The sequence below is a fragment of the Scardinius erythrophthalmus genome (assembly GCF_964197995.2).
Source record: "Scardinius erythrophthalmus genome assembly, chromosome: 11".
In the NCBI taxonomy this organism is placed as follows: domain Eukaryota; kingdom Metazoa; phylum Chordata; class Actinopteri; order Cypriniformes; family Leuciscidae; genus Scardinius; species Scardinius erythrophthalmus.
Genome location: NC_138231.1, coordinates 10,224,790 through 10,238,630, shown reverse-complemented (window position 1 = coordinate 10,238,630; position 13,841 = coordinate 10,224,790). Strand labels below are relative to the sequence as shown.

Below are 13,841 nucleotides of genomic sequence, written 5' to 3'. Positions count from 1 at the left end.
ATTTATCATTCAGACATTCTGCTTTTGTCCTAGGTTTCTCTAGTTATTGAGCAGTGATATGGTCGTTCCCTCAGGGGCCCTCGGTGTGGTAGACTCGGGCCCTGCTCCAGTGGAGATAAGAAGCCAGTCCACGTTCATTAATGAACCGCTTCTGTTTCTTCAGTGCTGCCAGTGTCTTATTCTCCCTGTTTGCAAGCTTCTAATTCATTGATCCTACTCTAAGCTTTAATGCTCTCTTAATTACGCTTTCCTGAGGCCAGAAGAACTGTTCGGATGTAACAAATGCTTTCTTTAAAGACCTCTTTCTCTCAGAGGACTGAAGCTGTTAGTGAGCGTCAATTCTTCTTCAAGTTGAGTCTTGAATTTAAAAGGGAATTTGAGAAAAAGAAATCCCGGTTGTATATGTATGTTTTTGATCTTCACTCTGATCTGGACTGAAATGGGCATGTACTGCACCATTTGCATTTTATTTCTCTGTGTTGTAAATTCTGAAGGAATGCCTGGATACTGTTCAACTAAAAAACGTGCTATATGACCTTTACAAAGCTATTCCTTCTCTCGCTCTTGTATTTTCCGGATATTACTTACAGAAATTGCTTCTCACACTCCACCAGTTTAACATCTCCACACTGGTTTTGGAAACTGTTTTCTGTTGACACTGTTCATGGCTTTGTTTGTGGCTCTTACTGGACTCGCTCTCCTGGAGTCTTTGGTCAATGACCCGGCAATGAGCTCTGGCCAAGAACTTTTTAATCCCTCTGGGAATTAACCTTCATTACTGAACGCACAATAAATTCCCATAGAGGCAGGCAGATTTTTATTTTTAAGTATTTTTTTTTATTTTTTTTTTAGGATACTATGCATCCTGATAAAGTTCCCTTGGCCTTTGGAATTAAAATAGCCCCACATCATCACATAGCCTTCACCATACCTAGAGATTGGCATGGTTTTATTTCAGTTAGCCTAATAGCTAGTTTGATTTGCATTGAGAGATGATCTTATGGAAAGTACTCCATGCCAATCTCTAGGTACGGTGAAGGCTATGTGATGATGTGGGGCTATTTTAATTCCAAAGGCCAAGGGAACTTTATCAGGATGCATAGTATCCTAAAAAAAATAATAAAAAAAGATACTTAAAAATAAAAATCTGAGCATTTATTTATTTACGATACATTATTCATTCACAAAGAAAATTGGTGTCCTTAAAGGTTGGATTTTTCCTAATTTTTTAAATTAAGGCATTAAGTTCAGTTTCCAAAAGATGATTTTTTTTTATTCCTCTTTTTAGTCAACTTTAGTATGGGTGTCTAAACTTATGCATAGCACTGTATGTATGTATATATATATATTATTTTTGTCTTTATATTTTTCATGTCATTTATTCATATTTAGTTAATATTTGTTATTTTTTAAGGAAAATTACATTTTTGTTTTTTATTTTTGTTTTTATTTTTATTGGTTTGGTTATTGTTTATTGTTTTTTTTTCAGGTTTAGTTGTTTAATTGTCATTTAATTTATTTTTATTTTGTTTTTATTGGTTTTTGTTTATATTGTCATTTTATTTATTTTTATTCTGTTTTTATTGTCATTTTATTAGTTTAATTGATATTGTTTTTATTGTCATGTTTTTTTAGGTGTTTATTGATTAATATTTTGTTTATTTATTGTGTAATAAATACAAATTTATTCTAAATGATTCTTATTTTTTAAATACAAAAAAAAGCTATCTTTTATAGTTATTTGTTTAAGTTTAGTTTTTTTTATTGCTTCATTTGTTTTTGTACCTTGTTTTTCTCTTCGTTTTTATTTTACTTTAGGTTTTTGTTTATTAAACATTTGTTCTAATTTCACATTTCTAATTTGAACCTTTTCGTACTGTAGATTGATTATTGGGTTGTCCGGTGATTTGAAAAGGACTCACAGTAGCAATTATAGGACACGTTTCAAAAAGCTAGTGATAAAACAGTTAACCACATTCCCACTTTCTATTTATGGTCTCGGGTTTGGAAGGCTTATGCTATAAATAGGCTTTCTCTGGAGTGAAAGGGTGTCCCGCAAAAGGTGACGAGAGAGACTCTGACTCCTCCCTTCTCAATGGAAATAATTTACTGGCTTGTTTTCATCAGACAAGGATCTATAATTGAAATGACAAAAAAGATGCATCGCTACACAGTTGTTAGTGTTTGAGGCCATGAATTTCAGCCGAATACCTGACACCCGTTTCCTCCTGGCCTGTCAATCAAAAAGACCTTAGTCAGCCTGGAGAAAGGGCCCGTGATCAGGGCTGTCTGCCACACTGCCAGAATGAGTGGATCAGAGGGGCGATGCTTTATCGACCTGATCGACCCGTCACCCCTCTCTGTACGGCTCCGACCTGAAGCCATGCCGCAATATATCACTTCTGCACTCCCATACACACACTCTGTCCATACGCACAGTGTCTGACCATAGACACACACAGTTTCATACATGTGACTCATTCACCACCTCCAGCACTTCTCTTTTGTTTCCTATTCTCTGCTTAGTGAGAATATGAATCACTGTTTAAAGAACTTGGAAATTCATTCTCATTTTTTGTTCAAGACACACTGATTGGAGTTTTTAGTAGATTTATTTTTATTTTTTAAGTATTATTTATTTCTAAATAAAAGCACAACCTCTACAGCTATACAGATTTTACGCAGGAGTCTTAAAGGGATGGTAGCAAAAAACAGCCCATTCGATTCTAATAGTACAGGAGAGCAAGTGGAAGATGATGAAAACAAAATGATGACTTTTTAACGGGGGAAAAACTCTATAAGATCAAATGCACTGTATTTGACCCCTTTAAATGATGACATTGTTAAATTGCAAATTATTTCAGTTAAGCACAAGTCATTTGATCCTTGTTCCTTTGATTGTTTTTCTTGATAAATGCAGTCATGTGTTGAATAGTAATGTTCCTATCTATAAGTGCACATTGAACACATTTATGTGTTTTCCAATAGGAGAAACCAGCCAAGCACCGCTGATATGCCGGGTAGGTCAATATCCACTCTCTGCCAGCATGCTTCTTATTCTCACAGATAAGACCTCAGTCTTTGTTTCACGCACATTAAAAAACACACTATATTACACAGTCATTGCATCAAACCTAAAGCAACTGATGTAAAGGTAGAATGGCAAGAGATCATTGGAATGCTTGCTTGAATCTGACGTGTCATTTTCAGTATAGCTTAATTTCACAGTTGAAGTGGTTTTTCACTAAAGCTGTTCTGGTTATGGCTCCTCTGGGCCATTTTATGGGCAGTCTACGTAGCATTTTCAAGCATCCAAGAGATGATCTTCTGGAAATTAGCTGTCATGGTAGAAGGACCTCCTCAAAATAAGTGTTAAGTGTAGAGTGAAGGATTAATCTAAACTTTTTTTGGATAAGGGCAGAAGGAAATAACTTTATATAACTATTGAGCAAATATTACATGTTATTTAGCTTGAAATATAAGGGAATTTAAAAATGTGAATTAATAAAATGGTAATAATAATAAAATATTTTCATAAACATAGCTCTATCATTTCTATAGTGGGTTGTTTCTATAAATGTTTTGTATATTGTATATTTTATATAAATGGGAATTTCTATAGTGCATATACATTTTTAAGCTGTGCTTTGATCTAAAATATTTAAAAAACAGCTAGAAATTAATTTTTAGAAAGAAACTTTTTTTACAATACATAATACATAATTTCATTATAATTTCCAATACATAATTTCTAGCTGTTTTGTGTCATTTAGAGCATCTTAAATAACTTAGCACTGCTTAAAAATGTATGCACTATTTTGGCACTAATATTTTGCATTGTCATAAAAAACTTTATAGAAATAATATATATATATACAGTATATATATACATATATATATATATATAGTTAAAAATATATACTGTATACATAGTGTATTTTATATATATATAAAATACACTATGTATACAGTATATATTTTTAACTTTATAAAAAATATAATCATGGAAAAACTTGTAACTTGTAAAGTCATGGATATTCATTGGTCAAAAGCTGTGGGAACCCTGAATTATGTATACCATTAATTTTGTAATTATTACAGATAGATGAAGTGTTATATGACCTGTTTTATGATGGTGTGTTTTTGCAGGTGAAGAAGGTGTTTTCTTTGAAGATGGGCTCAAACCAGGCAGATCATAAAGGTCAAAGTGGCCTGTGCTTTGCTATGGACTGGCTCCATGTCAAACCACATAACCTCTTGGCAGCTGGCTTCTATGATGGTGATTTCATATGTTTTGTCTATAGGTCTATTTGTTCTTCTAAAGAGAATTGTAAAAATGTAAATGTCTTTATTTATGTCGCAATATGTTTCACTTCACTTTCTCTTTTCCAGGTCTGGTTGGTTTGTGGGATCTTGCTAGCAAGTCTACACTACTGAAAGTCAAGTCTCCTGATGGAGTTGTGTCTCTCTTCCCTTACCACTGCTTTCATGCCCACGACGAGAACATCCGAACCCTGAGCTGGTGCAAAGCCTCGAGGTGAGAATCATCTGTAGTGTAGTCAGACGTTTGGTGTGGACTTGAGGTTGGTTTTTATTTGATTGGTATAGATTTCTTCTGAACATGGGTATTATTTATATGAGATTGTAGTATCCAGTATTTTTCATTGGTATTTTGTGATGAGCCCGCCCATGGAGTTTTCTCATTTAGCAACAGAGAAGCAGTCTAGATCGAATATATTTCATCATATAGCATCACACATTGTTTCAGCATCAGTAGTTTCAACAGCCTGTTCGTAGCATTTCGATTTAAAGAGCTGTGACCTTATAAAAGACTGCTGTAAGTGGCATTAGAAAAGTTCATTTGGAAAATGACACCATATCCCACTGCCCTACAGGGGGCTAGTGAAATCAAGTGGAGATTTCTTGTCTTTTTTTTTTTCTTTAGGCTCTTTAAATGTGACTGCTCATGTAGAATTCAGATACACCTAAAGAAATGCTTTTAAAGGTTATATTTAAAATTTGTATGCATGCACTAGGGCTGTGCGATTAATCGGAAATTATTTCGATTTTGGCTTCCAACAATTATGAAAACAAGATAATCGAGGTAAAGCAATTATTGTTCCGCTGCCGCATTCTGTCCAGCGCACCTTCCTTTCCTTCACTCCCTAAAAGCCCAAACTTAACATCCAAATCAGCCAAATAAGTGAGTGTTGTAAAATGCAGTCTTTTTCTTAAACTAGTTAGACTAGCATTAGTTTTTGCTAAAGTAAAAAAGTATAATTGTGAAATTTCACTGATATTTCTAATGACTCGTTTGGTGAAATAAGACTTTGATCATATCGCCCACCAATAATCGTGATTTCAATATTGACCAAAAATAGTCGTGTTTATGATTTGTGCCATAAACGAGCAGCCGCACCATGCACACAATTTCAAGCATTCAAGCCGGAGGGTTTGAGGGGGGATCAGCTGTCTCTTCTGCCCTTTTACTGTCCAGATGCTCAGAGGAGCATGTTGGGTCAGAAGGATTTTATTTTTAAAGAAGTTAAAACTTTTATTCAGCAAGGATGCGTTAAATTGATCAAAGTTTCCACAAAAATATGAAGCAGCACAACTGTTTTCAACATTGATAATAATAAGAAGTCTTTCTTTAGCACCAAATCTGCATATTAAAATCATTTCTAAAGGATAGATAGAAGGATTATAAAGGAGGAATAAATTATATTTCAAAATGCTGTATAATAAAATAGAAAGTGGTTATTTTAATTTGTAAAAATATTTCACAATATTTACTTTAACATTTGAATGGTAGTGTACCTGGAGAGCAAGATTACTGGGAATATTGTTAAAATGATTGGTCTGTTTGTAATTGTGATGAGGTATGAAAAACATGAATTACATAATGTTTTTATCTACTGTGGTTGGGAAGTAACTTGTTGGTGACAGTGGGAGATGATCGCATGGCTAAAATGTGGGATGTGAGGAAAACCTACGTGCCTCTTTTGGCAGTAAAGCGCTGCCTGTCCCCTGAAGTGTACTGGCCCCTCTTTTGGAGCGGCATCCTGATGGCTCAAGAGTGTTGCTTTGCCACGTGAGTCCACACATTTTTGCTCTTCTGAATATATGATATAAAGTTGTCAGGCATTGTATTTATATTCTTATCAAATCGTTTTTTCCTTTGATTTGTGTAGGTTTGGGCAACATGGAGTCCATTATTTTGATTCAGGTTACCTTGGAATTAAGCCTTACTTTGTGTGTCCTAGAAAAGCCACTATTTGGGTACGTGGACATTTCACAAGATTATCTCTACATGGTTTAATATAATCACAATTGTCTAATAATGACAAAACGACTCTCTCTTTCAGAGCCTGTCTATGTCTGATTGGATGAATACTTTTGCTGTTTCGGACAATGGAGGAGATTGTTTGTTTAGTTTGCTTCCTGAAATGGATATGGACCCCAACACTATCAGACGACGGAGATATGTACGTTTTTTTTAATCATTAATTGAATTCCCACATATTAAAGCCTTAAATTAACATTGACCATTTTGCTTAATCCCCACAGTCAGTGTACAGGACTGACATGGTCCAGTTTGAACCCGGTGAGAGGCCTGGAGATGAGGAACAGGAGGAGGACATGGAAAACGCTACAAATAACCCTGGGAAGGAGCCATTGACCTACAAAGGAGCAGTCAGAAAGTACTATCTCCACTTTCATGACTTGGACCTGGTGAGAAACTCAAAAACACGATTCATTGTTTAACTTCATCATCGCCGAGCGGTTGAGCAGTTTTCTTCATGACATATCTCTGTGCTTGGGAAATGATGTAGGAAATCAGATTTTGAGAGTATTGATCTTTTGTTGCCATTTAAGCTATTTTCTTTCACTTTCACCAGAGCTCTGCACCAAACGAAATATTTTTTTGGAAAAGTAAAGGGGCGTACTGTAAACCTTATTGTCCTGGCTCATGAATATTAATTAGGTGATATATTGTGAATATTCATAACTGATTTGCTGAAAAGCAGGTGGGCACTAGCCATATTAGGGTTGGTTGAAGCTGTTATTTTAATTGACTGACTACATTTTTGTCTTTGCACTTCGACCATGTGTCCATCCCAGTTTTAATAATAGATACGCCCCTGATTTTCTGAATGTTTTTCTGTGTACGAAGTATGTGTTTGCAAGACCATGTAAAAATCCATTAGTGGCCTCACTAATGTGTGTATATGATAGTGGCTGTGTGTGTATGATCTGTGTGTGATGGGTACTGTGTACTGCAGCCTATTCCACAGATCATTACACACGGACAGTGCAGGAGCCGTGGCCGGGCTGGATTTATTGGCTTAGTTATATTCCCAGCACACCTGAGCGAGTGCAGGAGACACAGTTGAGAGCCCAGGAGTGCTGTCTGTGTGTTAGCCTCTTGGCACCCCTCTCTCTCGTATCCCTCTGAGACTCATCCCGCATCTCATGGGTTATATGTTGATTAAGTTCTGCACCCTTCATTAATTTAAAGTCATACCCGCCTGGAGGCCTACCCCCATCACAGAGATGCTCCATCTGTTCTGCCCTCTCACGCTCCAGCGCTCTACCCCCCTCCGTCCGTCCATCCATTGCGCGCTGCACATGTCCAGTTCATGGCCACGTTCTGGAGCAGGCAAGAGCTGTTTGAATTGGGTTAATTGAACTCTCCTCAGTCATCCTTGCGCATACACACACATTCAGGCAGCAAAGGAACAATGGTCTGAATGGTAGCACTGCTCTCTGACCACTGTTGGATAAACTGCCGTTGTTGGGAAGGAAATTTCCTTTTTAAAGCATTAATGGTAGAGCAGAATGCTAGCAACACCAAGGTCATGGGTTTGATTCCCAAGGAATGCATGAATTGATAAAATGTATACCTTAAATGCAAATGCATAAATGTATTCAGCAGACAATAGAGATTTGAATGTATTGAGTGATTTTAGATAATTTTGTTATCTAAATGTGCATTTATAAAAAAATGTATGTATATATATATATATATATATATATATATATATATATATATATATACATATATATATACATATATATATATATATATATACATTTTTTTGTATTATTATTATTATTATTATTATTATTATTATTATTATTTTTACATTTACCTTTACTGTCTGGGCATCTAACACTCTCTTTAAGTTATAATCTAATAAAGTTTTAATCTACTAATACTAATTTAATAACACTATTAAATAGCAAATCTTAAAATGAACATCCATTATTTATACTGTACATTAATATATTTATTTAGTCTGTGTTTTGTTTAAAATTTTAGACATTAATAATAATAGACATAATTGAATATTATAATACCATCCATTTATTGTTTATCGGCCATATCATGAAAAGAATTATTAGCAGCATCAGCCAGAATTTTAATATCAGCACGTTTAATTCCTAGTCTTCTGAAGCATTGCAATAACTTTGTGTGAGGATTGGATATAGATTGAAATGCAAGTCATTATATTTACTGTTATAGTCACTTTATTTTATTTATAAGTGTATATACAGTCATATTTAGCATTCCAAACCAGAGTAACAACCTTTTTTTCTGCTGCTGTGTGAAAATTGCCAGTGATGCACTGTACCGTACAAAAGTAATTCAAACTGTGAGAGATTGAAACTAGACGCACTGGGTTTCAGGCGCAATCTTATTATGAGATTGTAAAGTTTTGAACGTGACATGGATTGTAATGTGAAGTAGCTGATGATATCCGCTATAATAAGTGTAAGTAATCGTACTTTCTATCTAGTGCTCTCTTAACGCCGGAGTTAACAGCTTGTTTTTTTCTCTCTCTCAGGGGAACTTTGCTAAGTGTGAAAATCGGCCCATGATGAAGCACCTGCATCAAAATGAGGTCAAAGGTGTTGCTAAAGTGGACCAGATGCCACTGAGCGCACTCTACAAGGTGAGATCACATTTATCTATATAACAGTAAACAAGACCAGCTGAGGCTCTCGCTGACACCTATTAGTGTAGAGCTGTGAAATACCCTGAGAAACTGATGCCAGCTGCACCTGATGCTTGTTTTATGCCAGGATAATCATGTGAAATCCCAACAGAATTTGTTGTAGTAGCTGACCACCTATTAGACCACAGGATGGGCTGCTATAGACCAATCAAAATTAAATATTAAATTGTGAAGTACAGATTCTAATATCAGAATACTCACCATGTGATATAAGATTTTGACCTTAAATTTGTTCCCCATGAGGTGATCCATCAGCAGTCACCTTGTGGAGACTAAACCTGTATTAGCTATATTACTCACTCTGGAAAAGCTATAGTTGTATGTGGCAGTGGCAGTGAACTGCTGTCTGGAGTGTTTGCACTGGCCAGTGAAAGAGAGAGAGAAAGAGCTGGTGGTTTGCTGAGAGTTAAGCAAGAAGATGGACAGAAGCTAATGGCCTGTAAAATTAGGAAAATGTCACTCTGGATCTAGAGTGGATGATGGGAGGAGAGCAAGAAAGCAGGCTGTGTAGATTGAGATGGTGGGTCTTTCTGAATAAAACACTGCACAATGAAACATTTGATCATTCATGGTTATAAGGATATTGTAAAAAATGCCCAGTTGCATTTTATTGATGTAATGATTTATTTTTATTGCTCTATATAAAGTAAATTTATGATAGTATAATTTGTAAAATATAATATATATTTTTGTATTTTATATATATATATATATATATATATATATATATATATAAAATCATTTTATATTTATAATTAACTATATTATATATTCATTGTATATATTTTAGTGCTGTCTAATTGCAATTAATTGCATCTAACAAAAGTTTGTTTACATAATATGTGTGTATATATTATTATATTTATATATATATATATTAGATATATTTCTCTTTTTCTGTGTGTGTATACACACACACACACACATATATATTATATATTTCTGTGTGTGTATACACACACACACACACACACATATATATTATATAAACAAACTTAGATGCAATGTTAGATGCAATTAGTCGGGATTAATCGATTTGACAGCACTGATATATTTTGAGTACGATTAAAATTTGGTAACACTTTACAATAAGGTCCCATAAGTTAAAGTGAAGTGACTGGTCATTAAAAATCCCAGGATGTCCTTCGAAAAAGAGTAGGGGTGTAACCCCGGCATCCTGGCCAAATTTGCCCAGTGGCCTCTGTCCATCATGGCCTCCTAATCATCCCCATATACTGATTGGCTTCATCACTGTCTCCTCTCCACCAGTAAGCTGGTGTGTGGTGGGCGTTCTGGCGCAATATGGCTGCCGTCGCATCATCCAGGTGGATGCTGCACATTGGTGGTGGTTGAGGAGATTTACCCTTCTATGTAAAGCGCTTTGAGTGTCGAGAAAAGCGCTATATAAATGTAATGAATTATTATTATTATTATTATTAGATATATTTCTCTTTTTCTTTGTGTGTATACACACACATATATATTATATAAACAAACTTAGATGCAATGTTAGATGCAATTAGTCGGGATTAATCGATTTGACAGCACTGATATATTTTGAGTACGATTAAAATTTTGGTAACACTGTACAATAAGGTCCCATAAGTTAAAGTGAAGATCTACTGTGTGTGCATGCGTGAATGTGTGTTTGTTTTGAACTGTAGTGTAAAATAAATGCGGAAAAGTTTGATTATACTCCCTTTAATCCCATTTTGGAAATAACAACTGTGGCCAAGGAGGAAGTTACAGGCAGAACTGGATGTCTTCCAGCAAGAGAAGCGTTTATTGTTCATCAGAGCCACATACACCGTGATTCTAGCTGTGCTAAAATGCTTTATTGCTGGCGTCATAATGCAGTGACCCACAGAAAACAGACCTTTTAGAATTACTAATTAATCTGATTTAGACCATAAATATATCTACATGGGGCCAAAATTGCTAACCAAGAGCAAAATACAAGCTACTCACCACTTGATGTGAACGTGATGTGAATGATACAAATCAGTGACATGCAAACTATCTACTTAAGAAATTCAGTGTTTTTACTCTCTTTCTCGCTCAGGTCCGTTTTAACCCAAACATGGATTCATACAACTGGGTGATGTCGGGCGGTCAGTCGGGTTTGGTGCGTGTGAACTGCGCACGTGGACTGAGCTGCTCTGTCATGCTCAAGCAGTTACGTGAGGCTCAAGCCCAGTTCAGCGCCATGTTCCAGTCTCAGGAGCCCGATGACTCTGTGACAGCTGTTCGTCACAGCACAGCGGATACAGTACAAGTGCGCTAGCCTCCGCTCTACCTTAAAACGGATTGTCATGTCATAACAGGCTTATACTTTTGGACTATTATTTTTAAATGACTGATACACCCACTTTTTATCCTTAACTTATAAAAACTATTTTGATACAAAGCCTCTGTATATTCCCGATTTTATATTTTTGTGCATTTCGTTTTTTTAGCGCTGTACAGAGAGGAAAACCTTTTGAACTTCTTTGCACTGGTGTGAAGCTCAGACAGGAAGGATGTGATGTTTTTAGGTTAGTATCGTTATCTCAATGTTTTGTCCTTTCCAAGGTATGTGTGGACAATGAAATCGTCAGCACTTAAAAGTATTCGTTTCATTTATGAGCTATATTCTCCGTTTCCTCCTGTTCCGGGTTCAGTGTTATATTGTGATCAAACGTTACAGTCTTGACATGTAGTGCGAAAACATTGGACTGGATCTTTGCTATTTGCTAGCCGGTTCTTTTATCTATCATATCATGATCTGTTGTTTTTACTTTTAGCATTTCTTACCCTGAATCTCAATTTTAAGGGAATAGTTAACCCAAAAATGTAACGTCATCATCATGTCCTTCCAAACCTCCTCTGTGGAACAAGAAAACAGAAATGTTGAAGAATGCATTTGCACATTTTTCCATTTAATGGAAATGTAAGGGCATCCAAGCTCCAAAATGACACCGAAATGCTCTATATTCTAAGTCTATATTCATAATTCTTCAGAAGCCACACATTAATTTTATGTGATCTTACCATTTACTGTCCACATCTACATATATTCAAATATGGAGTCTTTAGATACACTATGTTAGTTCTGACATCAATGCAAGGTGACCAGTCGTTGACGATTACTTGTCCAATCACAGTGCAGCATTGTAAATGAGACGAGAGCTACAGTGTAGGAGAAGATTATATTGAATAACTGAAATTTGGGTCTGTTTTTGTTCATATAGAACAACTAATGAAGTATTTGAGTTGCATGGACATTTTCTGTAACTTTTTTTTGTTTGACAGCCCAGATCCCCATTCACTTTCATTATATGGAAAAGAGTGGCCATTACATTCCTAAACATTTCTCCTTTTGCGTTCCACAGAAGGAATAAAGTCATCCGGTTTTGAAACGGCACGTGGGTCAGTAGATTGTCAAAATGTTCATTTTTGGCAGAACTATTGCTTTAATTGTGCATCTTGAGCTTTGTTGTCCTTTGTTATTGTTGTTATTATTACTTCCCCTCCCCCATTTAAAGTCTTAATTACCTCTTTTCCAGCTTGTGCGTTCTTCTTACTCAGGGTTGTAAGGGGCATCAATCTGTTTATAGTCTGCACTTGAGTTAAAGTTGTCTCTGAACCAATAGCACTCATTCGTTAGTCATTAAGGTCAGATGCACCTTGATATCCGCCTCATAATTTATGACCTCAATTACGTGTGTGTGAATATAATTGACTCCAGAGATGAGAATCTGGAGAGGTGGCGGTCAGATTAATGCTGCTGTGGTCAGTCAGATGAGATTAAATAAGGAAGCTTATTATAACGCTGCTGTTTATGTCTGTAGTGGATTTCAATTTAGTGTGTTGATTTAAAAACCTCAATCTCACTGTGAGGCTCTGGATATGATAAGCAGATTTGGGAGGTTTTATCACTGAATATTCATACTTTGTAAATTACATTTCTTTTGTACTTCTGTGTAATTTGTTTTTCATCATTTTAGATCAAAATGCTTTGCATATTGCACTAATTATCAACTCATGATGTAATTATTAATGTAGGAGATTGTTTGTTTGATTTACATGATTTTATTACAGCTTACAAAAATCATACACGTTATGTGACACATATAAAATTAAAAGCATGTAAAAATTAAATATCCATCATTAATTTGGGTTTATATAGGGGTTTTATGGGGTCACACACAGGATAACTGTAAAACATTTACACAGTACTTCAATAGACAGATAAGTTTATACAAGAAGCAAGTTTGTATACACATCCACAAATCTGAGGCACGGCGAAAATAATCATGTAGATTATTTACAGTTTCCACAGAACAACATTAATGTCTTTCAGTTCATGACACAAAATGCCGAACATGTCAAAAACATGACCAATGATGTACCACGTCACGCTCTGCTATCAATTTCGAAGCTTTCTGTAGTTTAGGTTGAGTGCACCTGCATCTGAAATTGATTTTGGATTTATCATGTTCATCTTATTTTTTGAGCTGTGATGCTACGTGTGCAATGTTCAAACTGGTCTCATGGACATTTTTCCCCAATTCTAGCAAATACCAGGAGGGTGTTTTCCACTCCTTTAACTATAACTCCTTAAATACTTTAACTAGATGTATTTTATTTTAAGAATATCTGATCAGTAAATGCTTGGAGATGCATTTTTGGCATCTAAAAGGTTGATGTAAATTCACAACTAGGAAGACATGTTCCTAGATCAGCATCTTTTGTTGGTATTGGAACTTGAAACAGCCCTCCTGTTAAATTTTAAAGGGATAGTTCACCCATAAATGAAAATTCTGTCATAAATTTTTCACC

At 35.5% G+C, this 13,841-nt stretch overlaps 1 protein-coding gene across 2 annotated transcripts in view; it reads left to right on the top strand.

Moving 5' to 3' along the window:
• gtf3c2 (general transcription factor IIIC, polypeptide 2, beta) overlaps nucleotides 1-13,150 on the top strand; it is a 23,870-nt gene extending 10,720 nt beyond the window's left edge. For both annotated transcript variants that reach the window (XM_081377938.1, XM_081377937.1), the window contains exons 11-19: nucleotides 2,989-3,020; nucleotides 4,150-4,279; nucleotides 4,393-4,537; nucleotides 5,930-6,091; nucleotides 6,192-6,279; nucleotides 6,366-6,485; nucleotides 6,568-6,732; nucleotides 8,850-8,957; nucleotides 11,083-13,150. In XM_081377938.1, coding sequence (XP_081234064.1) covers nucleotides 2,989-3,020; nucleotides 4,150-4,279; nucleotides 4,393-4,537; nucleotides 5,930-6,091; nucleotides 6,192-6,279; nucleotides 6,366-6,485; nucleotides 6,568-6,732; nucleotides 8,850-8,957; nucleotides 11,083-11,304 — 1,172 coding nt within the window. In that variant the 3' untranslated portion in view covers nucleotides 11,305-13,150. The remainder of the gene's footprint in view (nucleotides 1-2,988; nucleotides 3,021-4,149; nucleotides 4,280-4,392; nucleotides 4,538-5,929; nucleotides 6,092-6,191; nucleotides 6,280-6,365; nucleotides 6,486-6,567; nucleotides 6,733-8,849; nucleotides 8,958-11,082) is intronic.
• The last annotated feature ends 691 nt before the right edge of the window (nucleotides 13,151-13,841 follow it).